The sequence below is a fragment of the Thamnophis elegans genome, chromosome 1, assembly GCF_009769535.1.
Source record: "Thamnophis elegans isolate rThaEle1 chromosome 1, rThaEle1.pri, whole genome shotgun sequence".
NCBI classification, from domain to species: Eukaryota; Metazoa; Chordata; class Lepidosauria; order Squamata; family Colubridae; genus Thamnophis; species Thamnophis elegans.
The window spans coordinates 183,103,977-183,125,928 of record NC_045541.1 but is presented as its reverse complement, the minus strand read 5'-3'; the positions used below and the strand labels follow the sequence as shown (position 1 = coordinate 183,125,928).

Sequence of the window (21,952 nt, the reverse complement as noted above, 5' to 3'; positions counted from 1 at the left end):
TTCTTTTCACCCTCTCTCCCTTCTCTACTTTCTTCCTTCCTCCTCTCCTTCCCCTTCCTTCTTCCCTTACTTCTCCTTTGCTCCTACTCTTCCTCTTTTCCTTCCTACCCTCTCTCCTTCCTTTTCTCTCCCTTCCATCTTCTTTTCCTTTCCCTTTCCTTTCCCCCTCCCTCCCTTTTCTACTTTCCTCCTTCCTCCTCTCCTTCCCCTTCCTTCTTCCCGTACCTTTCTCCTACTCCTGCTCTTCCTCTTCCCCTTTCTACCCTCTCTCCTCCTCTTTCTCTCCTTTCCATCCTCCTCTCCTTACCTCTTTCTTCCTTCCCCCATCTTCCTTTCATTCTCTCCTCCTTTCTCCCTTTCTTTTTCTATTATTGTTGGTGTGTCTATTTTAAATCTCAGTTTATGTTTCCTTGGGATGGTACTTCCACCAACCCAGATATAATTTAGTATCATTCCCTTACCTTTGCTAATCTATCCTAACCATATTTCCCCCCATAGACACACTTTGTTTCTCTCTATTGTATATATACTTATATATTTGATACACAAACAATAAAAAACACACAAAAAACCACAACAAGCATATGTTATAAAAAAGTATATCAGCTGGTTACATAAAGCTTTTGTGCATCTCTTCCATTAATTCATATTAATTTGAATGTCTTAACTCAAATATTTACTATATTAACATCATCATACCTCCACTTTTAGTTGACTACAGGTATTTAAACATCCTTCATCCTTAAATATACCAAAAATTCAATCCATAACCACATGCTGGCATTTACTTATTTATAAAATCCCCCATTAACATTAAATCCTCATATCCTGTTTTAGCTAAACATCCATAATATTTAATACCAAAGATTTCTAATCCTACATGTATATAATTTATTATCATTCTCCTTTCTTTATGTAATTATATCCTATATCATAACATTTCCCCCTATTAGTTAAGATTTAACTGTATATAGTTTTATTTTATTTTTTATAATAATTATTATTGCTATTAATAATCTTTAAATATAGTCCAAAGATATTTCTAACCTCCCCTTCTCATATCCAATTATTACTTATCATATCAACTCAACATTGTATACATTACTATCATTATCAATTTTTATTTAACTATACCTATTACAAATGGATTTAATTAAGTTTAGCTAATTTTGAATTATACTCTTCCATCTATCAACCTGTATCTCTCCAATAACAGAACAATCTTATATATGCTGCCATTTGTGGGTCCAATTCTCCAAACATCTTTATAAACAAGTCCATACGAAGAAATCTTTGCACCTTCTTGTCTGTAGTGCCTCTCATATGATGTTGATGCCCTCTTTTTATTTCCTTTATCAGCTTGTCTTTAATTATCAGCAGTGGTATCAAATGTTTTGCAGATAGTATTTCATAAACTATAAATTCTTTGATGTTTTCTTCTCCTCCTGTGCCCTGTCTTTTGAAGTAAATTTTCTCTTCATTTAACTCCTCTTCAAACATTCCATTCTTTCCTCTCTCAGAAGTAAACCAATTGTCACGAATATCAACAAGCTCAGATTCTTTATCTCTGTCATTCTTATTTTGTATTTGAAAAACATCCTCAGTTTTTTCCTCGTACTTTGTTGCCAAAAACACCAAATAATCCAATTTTCTCTGAATTCTGTCTTCTGTATCAGACAGCATCTTTAGTGCTGAAAGAATCACTTGAAGAGACGCTTGAATAGATGCCATGTTTATACGCAGTTAGTATTTTTTCTTAAAAGCTCTGAGGTATTTGCAAGTAAAAGCAGACTGAAAGCTGTACAATCTTATCAGATCTTAAGCCAAAACAACCAAGCAATAAAAGTGTCAAGATGTAAACAGCCAAATTATAGTGATTTGGTTTACAGCCCGCTTGCAGAAAATCAGAAAAGATGTTGGAGTAATCTATCCATTATCCATGTGAATAACATTTAAAAAGTAAGATAACCACCATCCAAAACCATTAAAAAGATCAAAATCGCTGCTAGATTCTTCTGTTCTTTAATTTAAATTAGTTTGAATTTTTAGGCAATCCGTTTTTCTTTTCTTTAAACAATAAAATGTTCTTACCAGCTGGAAACACTTTCTCTTTCTTTAGGGCTGTCTACAGTTTCAATAGCCTTGTGGCTAATCTGGAAGTCACTGGCAAAGAGGATTTTTCCTGAGTCCCCAGATACTTTGCGAACGTCTCTGGGACCACTGGGTCTCCCCCTACTTTTCACTGTCTCTTCAGGACAGCTTGGCTCAAAAAAGGAACCATCCAGAGGCCCCGGTATAGATGGACATTCAGGAGCAGCCTGAAAGTCCGTCTTCACACTGCTAAGCCCCGCCTTCTTCCACTGGTGATTTATTTTTAAAGGAGATTCGGGTTAATGTCAGCATTCCAAATATCATCCAAAATAAAATCAGAGGCCAAGGCAGAACTTTCCTCAAACTTCCAATTTATTAAGAGAGACATGTTGGCACATCTGTGGAAAACAAGAATCTGAAAGCTTCCTGGATTTTCCACCCAGTTGAAAGTTCATGATCTTGCCCTCACACCCACAAGTCCATCATGTGGTCCAATCTTCCACTGCCATGCTGGCAGTTCCACCCATCCAGTTCTGATCAGGCTCAGAGGTACAGAGACAAAGGATGACTTTGGGCTTCTAGGAAGGAATTTTTTTTCATTTTGACAACATACATTCTACTCCTTACTATTCCACCTCCCTATTCCCCACTAATGAAAAAGCACAGTAAAATAAGCGGGAGTGTGGCCTAAAAGGAATATGACTGCAGGCCTGACAGTATAAAGACTCCTGCCTTGGGAAAGTGGTAGGAGTACAACACCTCCAAGGTCCCTTCCAGCCCTATATTGTATGTGAGGAACCATCTCACCCAGTACTTTTGGCCCATTCCTCTCAATTCAGCAGAAGGGCCATACTGAAGGCCTTTGTGGTCAGAGCTTCAGCTGGCAGGCTCTAGAAGGAGAATCTTTTCTATCATGGAATATCCCACAACCAAAGATGAGATCTGTCCCCTCCCATCATGATTCATGTGGCCTGTCCCCCTTTCCCTTGGCAGGAGGTGTCATGACTCCATATGGCAGAATCATGTTCAGATGCCTCCTCCAGTCTCAAGTCAGCTGGACACTCATAGCCACTTGCTTTACTCCAGGTAGTCCTTCTCAGAGATGCCCCCAATTGCCACCTTCTCCTCTTGTCCTCTTCTCTTGCTGTCTGAACCCCCCTAAAGGCAAAGAGCTTTGGTCTTCCATGATCCCAGCTCTCAATGCCTAAACCTCTACTTTCTGAACCTCAAATGCTATACAGGTTGTCCTCGACTTACAACCACAGGTGAACTGGAAATTTATGTTGTTAAGGGAAACATGTGTTAAGTGAGTTTGGCCCCATTTTACAACCTTTCTTGCTGTAGTTGTTAAGTAAATCACCGCTGTTGTTAATGGCATGGTGGTTAAGTGAATCTGGCTTCCCCGTTGACTTGGCTTGTTGGAAGGTCACAAAAGGGGATCATGTGACTCCAGGACACTACAACCGTCATAAATATGAGTCAGTTGCCAAGTGCCCGAATTTTCAGCACTTGCCCATGGGAATGCTTTTTCATAAGTGTATAAAAAACCTCTTTTTTTCAATGCCTTTGTAACTTTGAACGGTCACTAAATGAACTTTTGTAAGTCAAGGACAGCCTGTATAATGTCACATAAGGATTTTAAATTCCTTCTGTGTTTAAGTTTTATATTTATTATATTGTTTTTGATATTTTTTAAATTAAATCAATATTTAATCAATACTAATTTTAAATAATCTATTTTCTCCTTTTAATGTAAGGTATTAAAATAAATAAAAATAAAATAAACAAACAAAATCACTGTTGTTGACTCCCACCTGAAATTCCACCTTTGCTGGATCTCCGGAGTTTTCTGCAACACTCCACAAACAGCAAGAGGGAAGCAGAACGAATCACTTTGTCCCAGCTTAGATATTTAAGAAAGAAAAATCCTTGACTCCTTGTAGAGTGGGATATACTTTTACTAAAAGTCAAGTGGTTACAATGTAAGCAAAGCCAGATCTGAAGATTCCCGCATAAACCATGTAATTTTCCATTTTCCCAGGTCCTTCCCATATGTCATGTTGTTGGTGTCCCATGAGGTTAAAATTAGTTGTTTTTGTAACAATTCTAAAGTTTGGTGCCTGTGTTCTGTTCCCATGCCTGTGTCCTTGGATCATTCAGTCATTGTTGGTGGTTGCCTCCCTTTTCTGTCATTCCTCCCCACCTATCTTCCCCCATCCTTTATGGCAGATCTTACATAGAAACTCTTACTGTCCGCAACCCACCTGGCACCGATCCCTCCTCTCTGGGAGTGATTCTCATGTGGGAAGAGATGGAAAAAATGGGGAATGGAGCCTATTTCCAGGAGTCAGTGTAGGAGGAGGTTGGTGTAGTGGGAAGGACCTTCTGTGAATGGATTTGGTCTGGAAGGTTGAGACCCCTACAGCTAATTGTCCTGCATGGCAAATCTCCCTGGTCAATTTGTAGTGCAGTGAATCACCTGGGGTGAGGCAAAGGAGAAGGGAAGCTGGAGAGAGGTGGCTGGAGAGGATCAACTGGGGAGGTGCTGACAAGGAGGGGTGGCCATGGTGGGTTAGCTGGGATGGGGTGGCTGGGGAGTGGTGATTAGAGAGAATCAGTTGAGGGGGGATGATAGGGAGGGCATACCAAGATGGGGCTAATGGGGAAGGGTGGCCATGATGTGTTTTAGGTGAAATGGGGAGGCTGGGGTGATGTGGCCAGGGCAAGGCGACTGCAGCCAATTGTCCCATTCCCATCAATGTAATGTGTTGCAAAGTTACTGTTTCATCATTGTTGCTAAATAAGGACTATCTGTAATGTGTAGCTATTACAACTGCTTAATCCTTCAGGCTCCCTCCCTCTGTGGTTTCAAATGCAGGACCAAAAACCAATAATCAAGTATAGTTTGTTAAAATAGTGCCTGTGATAAATTTTCTCCAGAGAATAGTGGGAAGAACTCTTGAAGACCAAAAGATGAACTCATTTTATACATTTGAGAAAGGAAGAGAAAATGATATATGCATAAGGAATAGATGATGTCAGCATATGTATTCATAATTTGGAATATCAGTTATTTTCCCACCTTTCTACTCCCCCCCGTCCTTTTACTGATACTATCTTCAACAAAGAAATATATTCTTAATAAGCTACATATCAGGTGTATTGCCATAGAAATGGTGATAAAGCTTATTGAACACCACAGCTTTCAAGTTTGCTATTTTATGGGGAAATTAGTACAAATTCCTTCTGTTTCTTCGTCTCACATGAGAAACCATTTGATGAAAAGGGAGATATAATTTAAAAAAGTGGTATAGACCTCCATAAAGCCTCAGACATCTAAGGAAACAACCACCTATCTTTAAAACACTGATACTTAACCTTTAAAATACTATCTTAAAGAAAAAAAATTAAAATGAATAAAATGAGAAAAAATAAATCCTTGGAATAATAAATGCATTTTCAACAACTAGCTTCCCATCTACATAGGGCACTGGAGCTCGCCAGGATACTTTGACAACACGATAAATGAAAGACATGATAAAGGAAAGGCTGGGTGATTGTTACTGAAAGTAGGTTTATTGTATAGAGGTGCAACACTTGATTCTTTTATAGACAAATTTCTCCTTAATGTCATGTTTTTCCAAAATCTTATCACATTCTAAACATGCCTCAAAAACAAATATAAATGAGGCCAACTATTGCATTAGTTAGAAATTTTTCTTTCTTACTATATTTTCTCTACAATTCAGTTCTGGCCTCATCAGAATAATGTAGCATTTGGGGAAAAAGATACAAGCCAAAAGAGCAGCCCCAGAGGCCAAAATGGAGAAGATCTCCACAGCCACCATGGACTTCCCTTTGGTGCTCAGGTAGGTGGGGAGGAAGGAGATCCAAACACTGCAAAAGACCAGCATACTAAAAGTAATGAACTTGGCTTCATTGAAGTTGTCGGGCAATTTCCTAGCTAGAAATGCCACCGTGAAACTGACAAAGGCCAAAAAACCTAGGTAGGCTAGGACAGTGTAAAACATTAAAGCTGAGCCTTCCTTGCATTCCAAGATGATTTCTCCAAACACGGAATGGAAATCCCAGCTGGGATATGGGGGAGAGGTTCCCAGCCAGGTGGCACAAATAAGTGCTTGGACCAGGGGACAAGCTATGACAATGGAGTTGGTCAGTGGTTTTCCTAAGAGTTTCCTTGTCCTGTTTCCTGGCTTGGTGGCCATGAAGGCCAGAACCACTATAACAGTTTTTGCCAACACAGAGGAAACTGCGAGGGAAAAGAGAATAGCAAAGGCAGATTGTTGAAAGAAACAGGTGACCTTCCCAGGTTGACCAATGAAGAGGAAGGAGCAAAGGAAGCAGAGCAATAAAGAGACCAGGAGGATGTAGGTGAGATCTCGGTTGTTGGCTTTGACAATTGGTGTGTCATGATGTTTATAGAAAATCACCAGGACTGCAGAAGTGATCACAGAGAAAAAAAGAGCAAGAAAAACTAAGACGTATCCCAGGGTGTCTTGATAGGGAAGGAAGTGGAGCTTCTTGGCAATGCATTGGTCCTTGTCCTTGTTGGGATATTGATCTTCTGGGCAGGGATTACAGGAAGCTGCATCTGAAAACAAAAGACTTTATCTAAGGATTTATTGAGCAACTACCATGCAACTATCCCTCCCACAAAGGTGATACAGGTTTAGACTTTCTGCTGTTTGCCTACCCACAAAGGGCTTGATTAAAGAACCCATGTGCAATTTATGGGGCATTGAAAAGAGCAGATCATCCTTCATTTATAATGATCCTGGGGATAGATTAGCCAGAGACAAGGTTTTGTTCAGGTCCAGCTATCCATTCACTGTGCACTTCCATGAGTAACATGGATTTCAGTCTGAGGTTCCTGCCTGGTTTTTTTGGCCATTTTATAATGGAACACAAAGAAGAAGGACAGACCTGTTATCCAGGAATGCTGCTGTTTTGTTTGTGTGTATATTATTCCTGTCTTAACCTCTCTGCTTTGTACTTCAAATCTGTTCATTCAAACATTTTTGCTCTCTCTGCTCTATCAAAGAAACATAGATAGATGAATGTCCTCTTTCCCTGGCAGGTCTATTTCCTCAGAGGTTGATAGTGCTGACAGAAGGAGAATATTCTGAATAAAAAAAAAATTAAAGCTTGGACCAGACACCCCACTTCCTCAGGAAAGTTTGGAAGTTGTTTTTTTTTTAATTGGATGTTAGAGGAGGAGTGGAAATCCTAGTTGGACATACATTCTGCCCTAAAGTTACCCTGCCTGGAACTGCTGATTATCAGGGAAAGGTGGGCTCTGTGGCCAGGAGAGTTTATATCTGTAAACTGAAAGGTTTTGCTGAAAAATATGATTTCCTGTCAATCTCATAAAAAATGACAATAGCAAAAAAAATGACAATGAATGCCTTCTTTGATCCAGGAGGATTAACATTCAAAGCCTTGTCTACCTGTCTGATTAGAAATGGTCCCTTCTGGACAAGCATCACAGTGGTAGCAGCAAACCGGCTTGCCCTCAGGAACTCTCCTCCTCTCTCCTGCAAGGCACCTCTTCATGCCACACCTAGCAAAGGGCACCTCCTGAAAGAAAAAGAGAAACACTTTAGATGACCTAAGAAATGAATCTGCTTTCATTCTTTTCCCCATTCCTATTTCCCTTTCTTATTCCTACTTCTATGTTCAGAATTTCTTCTGAAGAAATATATTGCCACCATTTTTCAGAAATCGAGAGCATTCCTGAGGGAATCAGGCCAATGGCATTCCTGACACGCCTATGGATGTAGGAGATTGGAACTGGAATCTCAGCCTTCAGAGAAAGGCTTATGATGGGACTAGAGCATTTCTAAAAGATAGAACCATGAGGATAGAACCAGTGGTGGGATTCAGCAGGTTTGCACCACTTCAGGGGTATTAACTTTCTGAGCAGTTTGGTGAACTGGTTGTTGGAAGAAATCATTAGGGCAGAGAACTGGTTGTTAAATTATTTGAATCCCACCACTTGATACAACTGAGTAGAAATGGTCCTTAGAAATCACTGTTGCTGGCTGTAATTGCATCCTGCATTTCAAGCAGAAGTCATTCCCAAGCCTAACCCTTTGTGGAATGACACAAACCAGACCTCAAATGTGTTACATGCAAAACAGATTTTTCACCAAATGACCGCTATGATTTCTGACTCAAATATTTTTCAAGTTAGGAAGATGTTCTGCACCTCAGGAAGAGAATGATCTTTCCCTGAACATACAACATTTCCTTGCAACTCACCTTTGTAGCCCAGAAGATTCTATCAGAGTTAATGGTGAAATCCTGGCCTTGGGGAGCCTCAGGATTTACTTGCCCAACCTTCATGGGGAGAAAAGATCGATTTGGAAGGAAAAGCCAATTGAGAAGATCATAACGAGCAGATCCCAGTCCACCTTCTGAGAAGGAGACTTCATCTCCAGCACTGTTGTTGAACTGCATTTTGCTCAAATAGGGAAGAATCTGAAAGAAAGGAGACCTTTAGAAATTTGTGTATTTTTTGCTAGAGCTACAAATGAGACATCATGGCTTCTATCATCACATGATGGCCATCTTGAGAAGATGGGTTTCTATTTGAGAAGATAGTTCCATCTCTTGGTTGCAATCTGAGGACTCAGATGTAACACCAAATATTTAACTCTGAAACTAAACATTTTCCAATTATCACTGGGCATAGTTTCCAACTCCAATTTCAGCAAAACACAATAATTTTTGTTCCACAGTCTAAATTTAATTTAAGGAATTTCCTCTTGTGATACTTGGCTACATGCACTTTCCAATAGTTTATTTGGCCGAAAGTCTTGTTAACTGATAAATGAATGTTTGAAATGAATAAATCATTTCTATCAAAACCATGGAAAATTCCAATTGTTTTCTCTAGTTTGTTATCAAAAGCAGAAGAATGCAGGAATCAGGTTTGATCCACTGGGCCATGTGGAAGGAAGCATCTGACCTGGTTGGTCACTTCACTATTCAAAGAGGTGCAACATTTTACCTTTTGATGGAGAAAATTCTGATGAATTTCAGACCAGAAACACATTAAGACCACTTTGAATCTTGTCATAGAAACAGAATCACAGTGTAAGGTCCCAAACTGTACTTGAGTCTCCTCAATGGCAAAGGGAGAAACCCAAGAAGAGGCTTGGAGGCTTATTTGCACAAAGAAGAGCTGGGTAGACCATTCCATGAATATTCAGATGAGATGCATGTAAATAAGGCCACACCTTGGGGAAAGTATGGCGTCCTTTTATACCATCAGAAACACCAGCTTTTGCTTCCAGTTGCAGCTGTGGTAAGAACAGCTGGAAAATAGTGGGCTTTGCTGAGCCCCGCAAAAATCAGCCGGTAATTGCTGCTGGGAGACCCTTCGGGGTCATAGCCTCCTTGGTGGGGAGGTGAAGGAAGGAGGCACAATTCTCTGATCAAAGAACTCACAAATTCCTCGTTAGGTCCGAAGCAGGCTCTCCCGAAAGGCAAACGGTATGACCGCCATTGCTGGCAGTCACAAAGCCGGGACAATCAGGACCCAATATTTGTGCAGGAGTGGTGTATAGACAGAACATTGAAACTGGGTGAGTTAATTACCAACTTTTACTCCAAAGACTTGCAATAACAAAAAGAATATGAAAAGAAAACTCCTAAGATTAAAATAGCAGTGAATTAACACACAGAGAAAACCCTTCCAGAAACAAAGGTGAAAAAAGACCAAGAGAAGCTATAAAATACAGAAAGCTTGGAAAAGAGCTCAAATAATTTGAAAGTGACTTTAGGGAAATTTTATTTGTTTATTTGATTTTTTTTAAACCACCTGGATTCATTGGATAATCAGCTGTTGTTGTATTTTACAGATTCCTTAACATTGGAATCAAAGAGCCATCTACTGGAGAAAGTGTAGTATTGCAACATTATAGCCACAGTATATTCAATGAAAGCTAATCTAATACACACAAAGCCTAATACACAGAATAATAGCAACAACATCTGGAGAATGGCCTGACCTTGACTCTGATATTAAAAGACGACTGGGAAAATTTGAGAACATTCAATGTTTGTTTTTCCTTTTGAAGAGTTATAAAAGGAACTAATTTGTAAACAACTAAACTTTATTAAAACTGATTATTGGATTATGGATTGGAAAGATTGGAAGAATTTAGTGGGTTAATTTGGACTAATTTGGACTTGGACTATTAATGTTATTTGGTAGAATATTCTATAAGGCAAAGGAAGTAAAAGAGCAGAAGAAAAGAGAGAAGGAGGAAAATAAGACTTTAAAATTTGGACAGTTGGGAGATGGATAATTGGGGAACTATAAGGCTGTAAATTATTATGAAATAAAATGAGGGGTTTTGGAGGTATAACTATGGGATTGATGTAATTTTATTAGGTAGGAGTTTTTAAATATTGAGATATTGGAGCAATAGAAATATACTTTTCATAACCTGTATTAAATCACTATAAAATGGATTTGCAAGAGACATTAGAGATCTATGAAGAAATATTGTTTATGTTAAAAAGTGTGTGTGAATCTTGAAGAGTCAATAAAGAGACAAAGGGATTGTTTAAAGATGCAGAGATGAATGTAGAAGCTACTCAACAATTGGGGGAAAAGAGGAACATGATACGCAAGGAATAGACGAGTAATTAGAAAAAGCAGGGGAAGGGGAAAATAAAAATGAGAAGCGACAAGTCAAGAACAAGGAGGAGAAAAGATTAATAAGTAGAAGATAATTACTTAACCCATCAATTTATAATGGTACAGAGATTAAAGAGAAAAATATTCTTAATACAAAACAAAACAAAATAAAGTCTTGTGGATGGGTGTTCAAATAACACAACAGAAAGAGATAAAAGGCACCCAGAAGGTAAAGTTTAGAAGACAAAAAACAAAACAAAAAGAGATACAAGATTCCAAGAGAGAGACAAATGTTGAATCAATAAATGATGAAATTTTAGAAATATTAAGAGATGATGGATAATGAGAAAATATATTAATAAAATGTGAAAATACCACAGCCCCCAATACAATCAGATTAGTAGGTGGTAATTTAATAGCAATAGCAATAGCAGTAGACTTATATACCGCTTCATAGGCCTTTCAGGCCTCTCTAAGCGGTTTACAGAGAGTCAGCATATTGCCCCCAACAATCTGGGTCCTCATTTTACCCACCTCGGAAGGATGGAAGGCTGAGTCAACCCTGAGCCGGTGAGATTTGAACCGCTGACCTGCTGATCTAGCAGTAGCCTGCAGTGCTGCATTTAACCACTGCACCACCTTGGCTCAGTGGTTAAATGGCTCTATCTTAATTTAATATTAGGTAATCTAACTGTATTATTAATACTAACAGTTTGTTAAAATATATTGTGAATTTAAAATACTAAGGATTAGAAATGGTGGGGACTTTAAGATACACTCCTGTGAATATTTTTAATAATTGGTGTTATTAGTAATCCCACACATTTAGAATATTAAGGCTATGGTTCAATAATGAGTGACTTTTAAAATATTGAATGATAACATTTAGTAAGGAATAACAAACACAGGGTGTAAAGAAATGTTATTTATGTTTAAAGGAATTAATGGAAAAATGTAAAAGGAGTATGAAATGAGACTAGTCTTGTTGAAGTTGGAAGATTAGAACTCCATATATTATTCGTATTATTATTGTTAATGTGGTTTGAAAAAGTCTTGTCCACAAAATATATATGTTTATACTGGAAAAAATAAAACAAATATTTTTTTTTAAAAAAAAAGAAACATCAGCTTAGTTCCCAATTCTGGACCCCTGGCCCATGCCTTCCTTGTAGCCGTGCATTGGCTGTGCAGCAAGAAACAGGGGAGCTGGGTGCTTAGCATCCCAGGTATTTTCCAGATGAATCCCTGCCAAACCATAATATAAAAAGATAACAGGAGTTGGATCACTGGTAGAAGCAAACAGCAGAGGAAATTCCAATTCTTAGCAAAGGAATTCTTACAGAAGCAAAAAAGCAAGTCAAACCAATTCTACTGATTCTACTATTACATCCCACTAATTCTACCTGTTCCATTTTTATTATGATGTCCTTTCAACGGTTCACCGACAAATGCGCGGACAACAAAAGCGCAGCGACAAAACCGTGGTGACAAAATCTCGATGTTACATATTATCATATATGGTGGACCTGCCAAAAGGTTAAGGCATTCTGGATAAAAATATGGTGGGTTATGCAAAATATTTTTAAAAGAAGGATAAAGTTTACTCCTCAGTTATTTTTACTAGGTATATGTACTGACTTTACAGTGGTAGAGACTAACTTGATTCTGCACCTAATAACTGCAGCAAGACTGTTGGTGGCACAATACTGAAGAAGGAAGACTTGCCTACAATCCAAGAATGGACATTGAAAGTCACAAACTTAGCCGAGATGGCTAAAATATCGGCATATCTTAAAGATCACTCAAATGAGAGATATAAACGAGACTGGAAAAAATGGATTGACTATATACAAAATAAATACGGGACCAAGAAATTCCAGTTAGCCTATGCTTAAGATCAGAAATGATTTAAACTGTTTAAAGTTAGTTCAGTAAGAAGAAGCTAAGGTCAATGTAGAATGTCATTAATTTCTTTATTTCTTTTTTCTCAATACATTTTAGACAGTGTTAGTTAAAAATCCATACCGTGTATGGGTTCTGGGAAGTCGGGGGTGGAGGAGGAGGGGGGTTGGGGGGGTGGAGGGAGGGAGGGGCATACAAAAAAAATTGTACTTCAATGTTTTAATGATTGATGAATGATGAAATATTTGTGTTTTTTAAAAGAAATAAAACGAGCCAAAATTCTCTTTAAAAAAAAAAAACCCCGTGGTGAGAAAACCACTACATCAAAATCAGGCCAACAACAGCGCGCCGACAACAGCACAGCGACAAAAGCGCGCCTTCAACAAACAACGCAAAAACAACGTACTATCCCTAACCCTAATCCTAACCCTCACCCTAACCCTAACCCTAACCCTAAACCTAACCCTGAACCTAACCCTAACCCTAACTCTTACCTTAACCCTAATCGTGCTTTTGTCAGGGCGCTGTTGTCGGCGCACTGTTGTGGGCGCGATTTCGATGTTGCGGTTTTCTCACCACGGTTTTGTCGGTGCGGTTTTGTCATGCGCGCATTTGTCGGCTCACGCTTTCAACAATATTGGAAGGAACATTGGAGGTCTTCTAGTTCAACCCCCTGATCAAGCAACAGACCCTCTACAGTTTTAGACAAGTGGCTATTCTGTCTCTTCATAAATGACTCCCACAATGCAGCAACCATGACTTCTAAACTGTTCCTTATGAAATTTCCCCTTAGTTCTAGGTTGCTTCTTTCCTTGGTTAGTTTCCATCCATTATTAATCAGAATCTGCTTCAACCCAGCAAGCTGAGTAGCACAACAAATGGTAAACTAAAAAAAATGGGCAGGGTCTCAGATGAATTTGGATGGGAGCATGCATACATTCAATCAGTAACCGAAGAAATTCATATGGGGAGTTTTCAATCTAAGCGGACTGAGTAGCAAGCAATAGTAAATACCTGCCATGACTGGACATTTGAGATCCTCTTTCCAAGCCTCATCATGTTCGTTCGAACTCTGGATCCATGCATTGCATGTAAAGCGTGTGCCAGAGCATTAACAGCATTGTAGATATTGTAGCTTTCACCTGTCATTCTTTTTTCAAATGTATAATTGGGTAGATTCTGCATATTCTCCTTTCCTGTACATTGTTTTTCCCCCTTTGGAGGGGTCTTTCCTGATTTATGGATCTTGCAGTGAAAGACATTTTCCCACCATAGAGGGAGAAAGACGTCTCCTTGCGGGTTCAAGGGGTCTAAAGACAGGAGGAATTGCCTGAATTCAGAGACATCCCTGGAGTGGTCTCTAAAATGCAAGACCCCATGAAAACGCTTTATATGTTGCAATGCGACTTCACTTTCTTCCATGCCTAGTTTCCAATGGGAAGTGAAGATATAAACTTTTCTTAAGGATACCTTTATGAATTTTTCAAAAAAATGTATAGCGCTTATTACACTCAGAGTAACAATTGAGTCTGCAAACAGAATAAATACTTGTGTTTTAGACCAGGTAAGGGAATTGAGAATAAACCATTTCTGAGTTTGTTGAATATTGTCCAATTCCAGCATCAGGGTGAAGGCCAGGCAGATCTCCTTCTCCTGGAGCATTGGCCTCAGAGTTGAGATGAAACGTTCTCCCCTCTCATCTTCAGGGGCCAAAAGCCCAACCCAGTTCCATTGGAAGAATAGGAGCAGCTGGACTAAACCCACATACTGAGGAGATTCCTTGGGATTAATCCGGAAGAAGGAAGGATAAACTCTTCTCTCTCCCTGAGAGAACTCAAAGCCAACACCGAGCTGGAGAAAAAGAGATTCTATTTTGAAAGACAAAGTAAAAGTTTTATGCTGATTTTAGTAGTGACCATTGTGTGATTGATGGCCCTCGCAGTCAGGCTGAGTCACTTTGACTGCCAATCTTAATCTTCTTCCCTTCTTAGCCATTTTTATTGCTTGTGGTACATCAGAAGAGAAGAAACCAACAACCTAATATAGAGAATAAACAGCACTAAAATGATGGCTACCAATTAGTAAAGAATAAATTAATAATCACAAGTTCATTATATGGCCCCCAACACAAAAAACTACTTTTAGTTTCATCTTTGGATCCCCTGTGTGATTTTGACCTTTATCTATTCCATACTGTATCCAAGAGAGCTCTCTTACCTGTGGGACCTTAAAGATGCTGAAGATGGGGGCCATCAGCCTTGAGGACTTGGCACTGAGATCACCAATGATGGACAGCAGAGTGTCCTGCAGGTCACATTTGTAACCTGGAACCACTTGGCCTCGTGAAGAGAGCATGGAGAGGCTGTTTAAGGAAATATATATCTCCCTCTGGAAATGGCCATAGATGTGGAAGCCAAGGGTGATGTTGGGGAGCAAGAGAAAATCTTTATTGACCTGGGAGACAGCAAACATCAATGCAAGGAACTGCTGGTAGTAACTGGTGATGAATCTGTAGCGAGAAAAACATTGGAGAACATTACAGGAAAGCTTGTGCATGGCTGCAGAATTTGCTTCACTGTTTGGAGGATCTTTTGGGGGCAGAAACTCCCAAATTTCATTGGGTTTGGTTTTTTTCAAAGTATTTCCCTTGTGTAAACTTGGATGACAAGTCTTTTCATAGATATCATGAACTGTTTTATACTCTTTATCATTCCTGCCATATTCAGTTTGCTGCAGTGGCTGCAATCCTTTCAAACTGCTCCCCTTTCACCATAATTATTTAAGGACTCCCTTGGAGAAGCTTCTTCAGGTGGGGTAAGGATTGCTGAGCACAGGACTACTGTGGGGGTCACCTCATAGATTTACTGAAGGCCATTGAGCAATGCTGATTCCAAAACACAGAGTGATTTTCATACCTCCTAAACACTTGAAGAGTGGAACAGAATAGCAGAGTTGGAAGGGACCTTGGAGGTCTTCTAGTCCAACTCCCTGCCTAGGCAGGAAAGCCTATACCATTTCAGACAAATGGCTATCCAGCATCTTCTTAAAGATTTCCAGTGTTGGGACATTCACAACTTCTGAGGTAAGCTGTTCCATGATTAATTATTTTAACTGTCAGAAAATTTCTCCTTAGTTCTAAGTTGCCTCTCTCCTTCATTAGTTTCCACCCATTGCTTCTTGATCTACCCTCAGGTGCTTTGGAGAATAGTTTGAGATATTGGAACACTGCTATCATGTTTCCCCTAGTCCTTCTTTTCATTAAACTAGACATACCCAGTTCCTGCAACCATTGTTTAGTCTCCAATCCCCTAATCACCTTTGTTGCTCTTCTCTGCACTCTTTCTAGAGTCTAAACATCTTATTTACATTGTGGCAACCAAACCTGAATGTAGCATTCCAAGTGTGGTCTTACCAAGGTATTATAAAATCATATTAACACTTCACCTGATCTTGATTTTATCTTTCCCTATGTTGGCTTTTTTGGCAGCTGCTGCACACTGCTGGCTCCTATTTAAATGGTTGTCCACTAGGACTCCAAGATCCCCCTCATAGTTAGTACTATTGAGCCAGGTACCACCTATACTGTACCTGTGCATTTCGTTTTTCTTGCCTAAATGTAGAACCTTACTCTTTTCACCATTAAATTCCATTTTGTTAGATAGTGCCCAATGTTCAAGTCTGTCAAGATCCTTCTGTATCTTAAGCTTATCTTCTGGAGTGTTGGCTTTTCCTGCCAGCTTGATGTCATCTGCAAAGTTGATGAGTTCCCCATTTATTCTCTCATCCAAATCATTGATGAAGATGTTGAAGAATACTGGTCCTAAAACAGAGCCTTGGGGTACTCCACTGCAAGCTTCCATCCATGAAGATGCAGTTCCATTCAGGACTACACAGTGAGTGCAGCTGGTCAGCCAGTTACAAATCCATCTGGTGGTGATGTTGTCTAACCCACATTCTTCTACGTTATCTAGTAGTAGGTTATGGTCTACTTCATCAAATACCTTACTGAAGTCCAAGTAGATTGTATGTATAGCATTCCTCTACTTCACTAATTTTGTCACTTTGTCAAAGAATGCAGTAAAATTAGTCTGGCATTATCTGTTTTTGACAAGCACATGTTGGCTTTTGGTTATTACTTTTTTTGCTTCTAGGTGTTCACTGATTCGTTGCTTGATTATCTTTTCCAGAATCTTGCCTTGATGTCAGGCTGATAGGTTTCCTGGAGCTATTTTTTCCCTTTTTTAGAAATGGGAACTACGTCAGCTCTTTCCACTCCTCTGGCAGTTCCCCGGTGTTGAGCTTTTGAGTTTTCTTCCAGAAGATACTATTCAGATTAATATTATAATTTGACTTCTTTACTAGGTCAGCACCATAGCTTTCCTCTTCATTTCTGTTGTTTATTATCTTCCTGATTGAGAATTTCAGCCTATTTGAAGAGCTTGCTAATTTATGGAGAAAATCACAAAATGTGCACTACACCAGGACAGTACAAATACTAGAAGTATTTCTGAAAAAAGTCCCCAAATTTAAAGCAAAGAGAACATTTATCTGCATGCTTCCCTTCCATCTGAAACTTACGTATTCCGTAGAATTGGATTCAGTGAATTAAAGTCTAGTAGAACAGTCTTTAAAATAGTTCCCAAGGGCAAATTCCCACCAACAATGAGATCGCCAGGCCTATAGTAGCTTTCATCTAGGTCGATATAATCCCTGAACACACACATGGTTTGCAGCCTCTTCACTGTAGTTGGAGCCAGAAGGCAGAAGAGCATCAACATCAAAAGCAGCATGACTCCTGCCTGGTCATTCTTGTCTTCTTTCTTCCTAGAACAGAAATCAAGGTTTATGCAGAAACTGATCTGAAAGTTGCTCCTGATATCTCACGAGAACTTTAGCAGAGCAGACACCACCTGTGCCACCTGGATGTCCCCAGGACACATTTATAACAACCATGCTTCCTCTTACCTGTCTTTGGGCTGTGACCATAGAGGAAACAAAGGCATGTGAGTCTCTTCATACCCAGGAGTGAACTCTTTGTAAGACAGGCTAAGGTGACAAATTCTGCCCCCACCTGGAGAACTCAGAGATATTTTTTATAGCTTGGAAGTTTTCGTATCTAGAAATCCACAGGGGATACACTAAGAATTACTGTAGTTTTGATAATTGCAAGGAAAAGCAATTGTTCTACCCTTGTAGCAATAGCTTCTCATAAAGCTGGATGGGGGGGGCATGTTTGTGTTTTTTGTAATACCAGAGAAGATGGGGCCATTCTGAAGTTATTAATTTGACCTCCATGAAACTGACCTCCTGCAAATATGTTGGAGATTGGTCTGTGCCATAATAGGTCAGCTAGTATGAGAGTAATGGGGTTTGGTGGCATACAATGATCAGTTGTACCCTTGTAACTGTGAGTGGTCATGTCAGTATTTGGATGGAATAACCAGGGTTTTTTATAACTAGATGGCAGGGGATGAAGTTGGAAACTGGGATAACAAAGAATGGGTATACCATATTTTTCAGAGTATAAGATGCACCTTTCCCCCCCAAAAAAGGATGAAAATCTGGGTGCGTCTTATAGACTGAATATAGCATTTTTGGCCTCTGGAAACCCCACCCCCTTCACAAAAATGGATGTACAGAAGTTCGGGAAGCCTGCAAAGTGCTCCTGGGGGCTTGAGAGTGCAAAAACTAGCAGAAAATGGGCTGGTTTTTTGCTTGTTCCCCCCCCATCCCCCCAGGAACACTCTACAAGCCACCTAAAAGCTATGCATGCCTTTTTGGCAAAAAATGGGCCCATTGTCACAAAAAAATGGGCCATTTTCTGCTCGTTTTTGCCCCGCCAGCCCCCAGAAGCACTTTGCAGGCCTCTCAAACTTTCTGCATGCCCTGTTTTTCACAAAAAATAAACCATGCAGAGGGTTGGGAGGTCTGCAGAGTGCAAACACGTTTTTTTTTAAATTTACCTTTTCAAAATCTTGGTGCGTCTTTTATTCTGAAAAATATGGTATATAGTGGTATGTGATTCTCTCCTTCATGTAAAGGGGGTTCCATTCAATGTTGGTTGAAGGGACCGATTGAACCAAATCCTCCAACTTTCAGGCTGCATCTGGAAGAATGTGTGCCTATACTTCAAACCCCCTCCCTCCCAAACCCACCATGAATGAAATGCAGGAGCCAAAACCAATAATCAAATCTCAGGGCAGTTTTTATTGTTAAAGGTGTAATCTCCCCAAGTTTCCACAAGGGTTGGGCCTCTTCCTCACCCCCATTATCCTTTGTGCATGTATTTTTTGAAGACTTCCAAGGCTTCTGGGCTTTCTGCAGAGCTGTGCATTAGGAAAGTAGGACTTCCAGTGAAGATGACTGACTGATGACTGGATGAGAGAGATTCCCTGAGGGGATTTTTTCAGGATTATCGTGATTTCAACTTTCTAATGAAAGCTGTTGCAGCAGATTGTGGTTAGTAATCTACTTACGAAAGAGCAGGACTTGAGACCATGAAAGTGAGAGAAACAGGTTTATTGGATGCATCAAGTTCAGCGTGTTCACACACCAAAATCTGAACTGACCTGGCTACGCCCAGGGCAGTGATTTTATATCTTTAATCAAACTTCGTCAATCAGAGGGCGTTTAAAGAGGCGTATTCATACAAAACGTAAAAGCCCCTGTTCAGAACAGGGAAGTACATCTTGGAAAAATACAAAAGCAGATATTCATACAAAAGTATCAAGAACAGGAAAGCTGATTTCGTACCAACAGTTTTCTGCAACTTCTCTGTTCTATCTCTCCCCCATGTCTGGCTTCCTGTGCCCCTCCTTTACAGAGTCTTGCCACACTGTTCAGCCCTATTTGTAATACCTATGAGGAAGCTAAAAGTCAACTTTGGGACTCCAGGGCACTGGAGTAAAAGCCAAACTAAAATGAATTTATAAGGTCCATTCTATTAAGACCACCTAACCTGGCCAGCCACTGGTGGGTTTACCTGTGCAACCCATGCTGTATCAAAGCAACAGGCATTCCTTCATTTTATTATGACTCTCCTGCATTAGGGAGAGTGCTAGAATCACCCCACATGACCCTCCATACAGCAGAGGTCTGCAGGAAGCCTCAGGAACTGTGCTTTGAAGCAGTCAGAGCGCCGCTCACTTCATTGGTGAAAAAGCAGCCATTTTGGAATTTGTTTTTCAAATGGACACTAAGTCACACTTTTCATTTCTTAATCACTTTCTGGGATCATTATCTTTATTAGCTAAAAGAAGCTCCTTTTTAGTCACAGCCTATTACTCCTTTTTGAGATTTCTTTATTGTTAAACAAGGAAGAGGTTTTCTGGAGGCCAGATAAAATAAGAAAGTATACAATTAAAAAAGGCTGAGTGATTGTTGTTGGCCACAAGTATATTGCAACTAGTTACAGCACTCTATAGAAACTTTTTAATGGAAACATTCGTCCTTCATGTCATCATATTTTAGAAATTTTATCACATTCTAAATATCCCTAAAAACATAAATGAACCAATTCTTGCATTAGTTAGAAATTCTTTTTTATTAATTTTTTTTATTATTTTTAAAACACACACAACACATAAAATCCTTTTTCTTTACATACTGTAGAAAGTGTATCAGTTGGTTACAAAAGTCTATCATGCATCTCTTCTATGGTAATCAAGCATAATTCATATTAATTCTAATATCTTAACTCAGATATTTATACATGTTACCGTCATCATACCTCCATTTTTATTTGACTATAATTGTTTAAACGTCCTTCATCATAAACTATACCAACATTTAACACATAACCACATACTGGCATTTCATTTAATATTTCTAAAATCCTCCAATAACCCTGAATCCTTATGTCCTATTCTAGCTAAACATCCTTAATATTTAATAACAAAATTTTCTAATCCTTCTTTCCAAATCACTGTTTACAATTTTCATCTAGTTTCCTTAGGTTATACCCATACATATATATAGGTTGTCATCATTATCCCTCCTTTATTTGACTATATCCTAACATTTCCCCCCTAATAATCAAAACTTAACTGTATCTAACTTAATTCTTTTTTATTAACCTTTGTATATAATCCAAAAGGATTTCTAATCTTCCTTTCATGGGTACCATTCAATATTCATATCCAATTATTACTTATAATAACACTACACATTGTATACATTATTATCAATTATTTATTTAACTATATCTATTATCACTAAATTTCACTAAGTTTAACTAGTTTTAAGTTATATCCTTCCATCTATCAACATGTATCCTTCCAATAACAAAACAATCTCATATCTTCTGCCATTTATGGTACCAATCCTCTAATCATCTTCTTGATCAGCTTTGTATGGTCTTCTCTTAGCAACTCCTTGTTTATAAGATCTCTCATATAATCTTGATGCTCTCTTTTTGTGTCCTTATTCAGCTTGTAGCAATAGCAATAGCAGTTAGACTTATATACAGCTTCATATGGCTTTCAGCCCTCTCTAAGCGGTTTACAGAGTCAGCATATTGCCCCCAACAACAATCCGGGTCCTAATTTTACCCACCTCGGAAGGATGGAAGGTTGAGTCAATCCTGAGCCGGTGAGATTTGAACAGCCGAACTGCAGAACTGCAGTCAGCTGAAGTAGCCTGCAGTGCTGCATTTAACCATTGCACAACCTCGGCTCTTGACAATTTGATTGTCAGCAGTGTTATCAATGCTTTTGCTAATAGAATTTCTTTCTTTAAGCCCATAGATTCTTTAATTTTATCTACTTCTATATCTTGACCTTTGGAATAGATTTCCTCTCCATTTAATTCCTCTTCCAGTATTCCATTCTTTCCATTTTCAGAAACAAACCAATTATCATAGATATCAGCAGGTTTAATCTCTTTATATTCATTTTCCACTTCGTTTTTTGAGTTTCAATCACCCCGTTTTGCATTTGATGAACATCCTCAATTTTTTCATCATATTTTCTTGTTATGTGCTCTAGGTATTCCAGTTTTTTTCTCTATTCTTTCATCTATATTTGATAATTTCTGTAGTTCTGAAAATATATTTTGCAAAGTTAAGACCTCTATTTTCTCTTAACGTTGTGCCATTCTAACAAACACAGATGCTCTAGCTTGGAAGGTTACTAAAATTAAAGCATAGATTCACAAAGAATGTTGTTTTCACTTTTCTCTGACTGGAAATATACTTCAAAGGGACATCTATATGCTTCCCTTCTTATCACTCTGTAGCCAAACAGTAAAACTTTGTGGTGTCAAGTCAAAACAATCCGTGAAAAAAAAATC

General features: G+C 38.9%; 1 protein-coding gene across 1 annotated transcript; it reads right to left on the bottom strand.

Moving 5' to 3' along the window:
* Window positions 1–5,798: 5,798 nt before the first annotated feature.
* Window positions 5,799–19,659, bottom strand: LOC116506835 (vomeronasal type-2 receptor 26-like). Its single transcript, XM_032214767.1, has 7 exons — window positions 19,647–19,659; window positions 17,630–17,735; window positions 17,243–17,488; window positions 14,882–15,173; window positions 8,374–8,592; window positions 7,560–7,689; window positions 5,799–6,703 (listed from the first exon to the last, which is right to left on the bottom strand). Exons 1-7 carry the CDS (start codon window positions 19,657–19,659, stop codon window positions 5,799–5,801), a joined length of 1,911 nt encoding a protein of 636 aa, XP_032070658.1.
* Window positions 19,660–21,952: the final 2,293 nt, after the last annotated feature.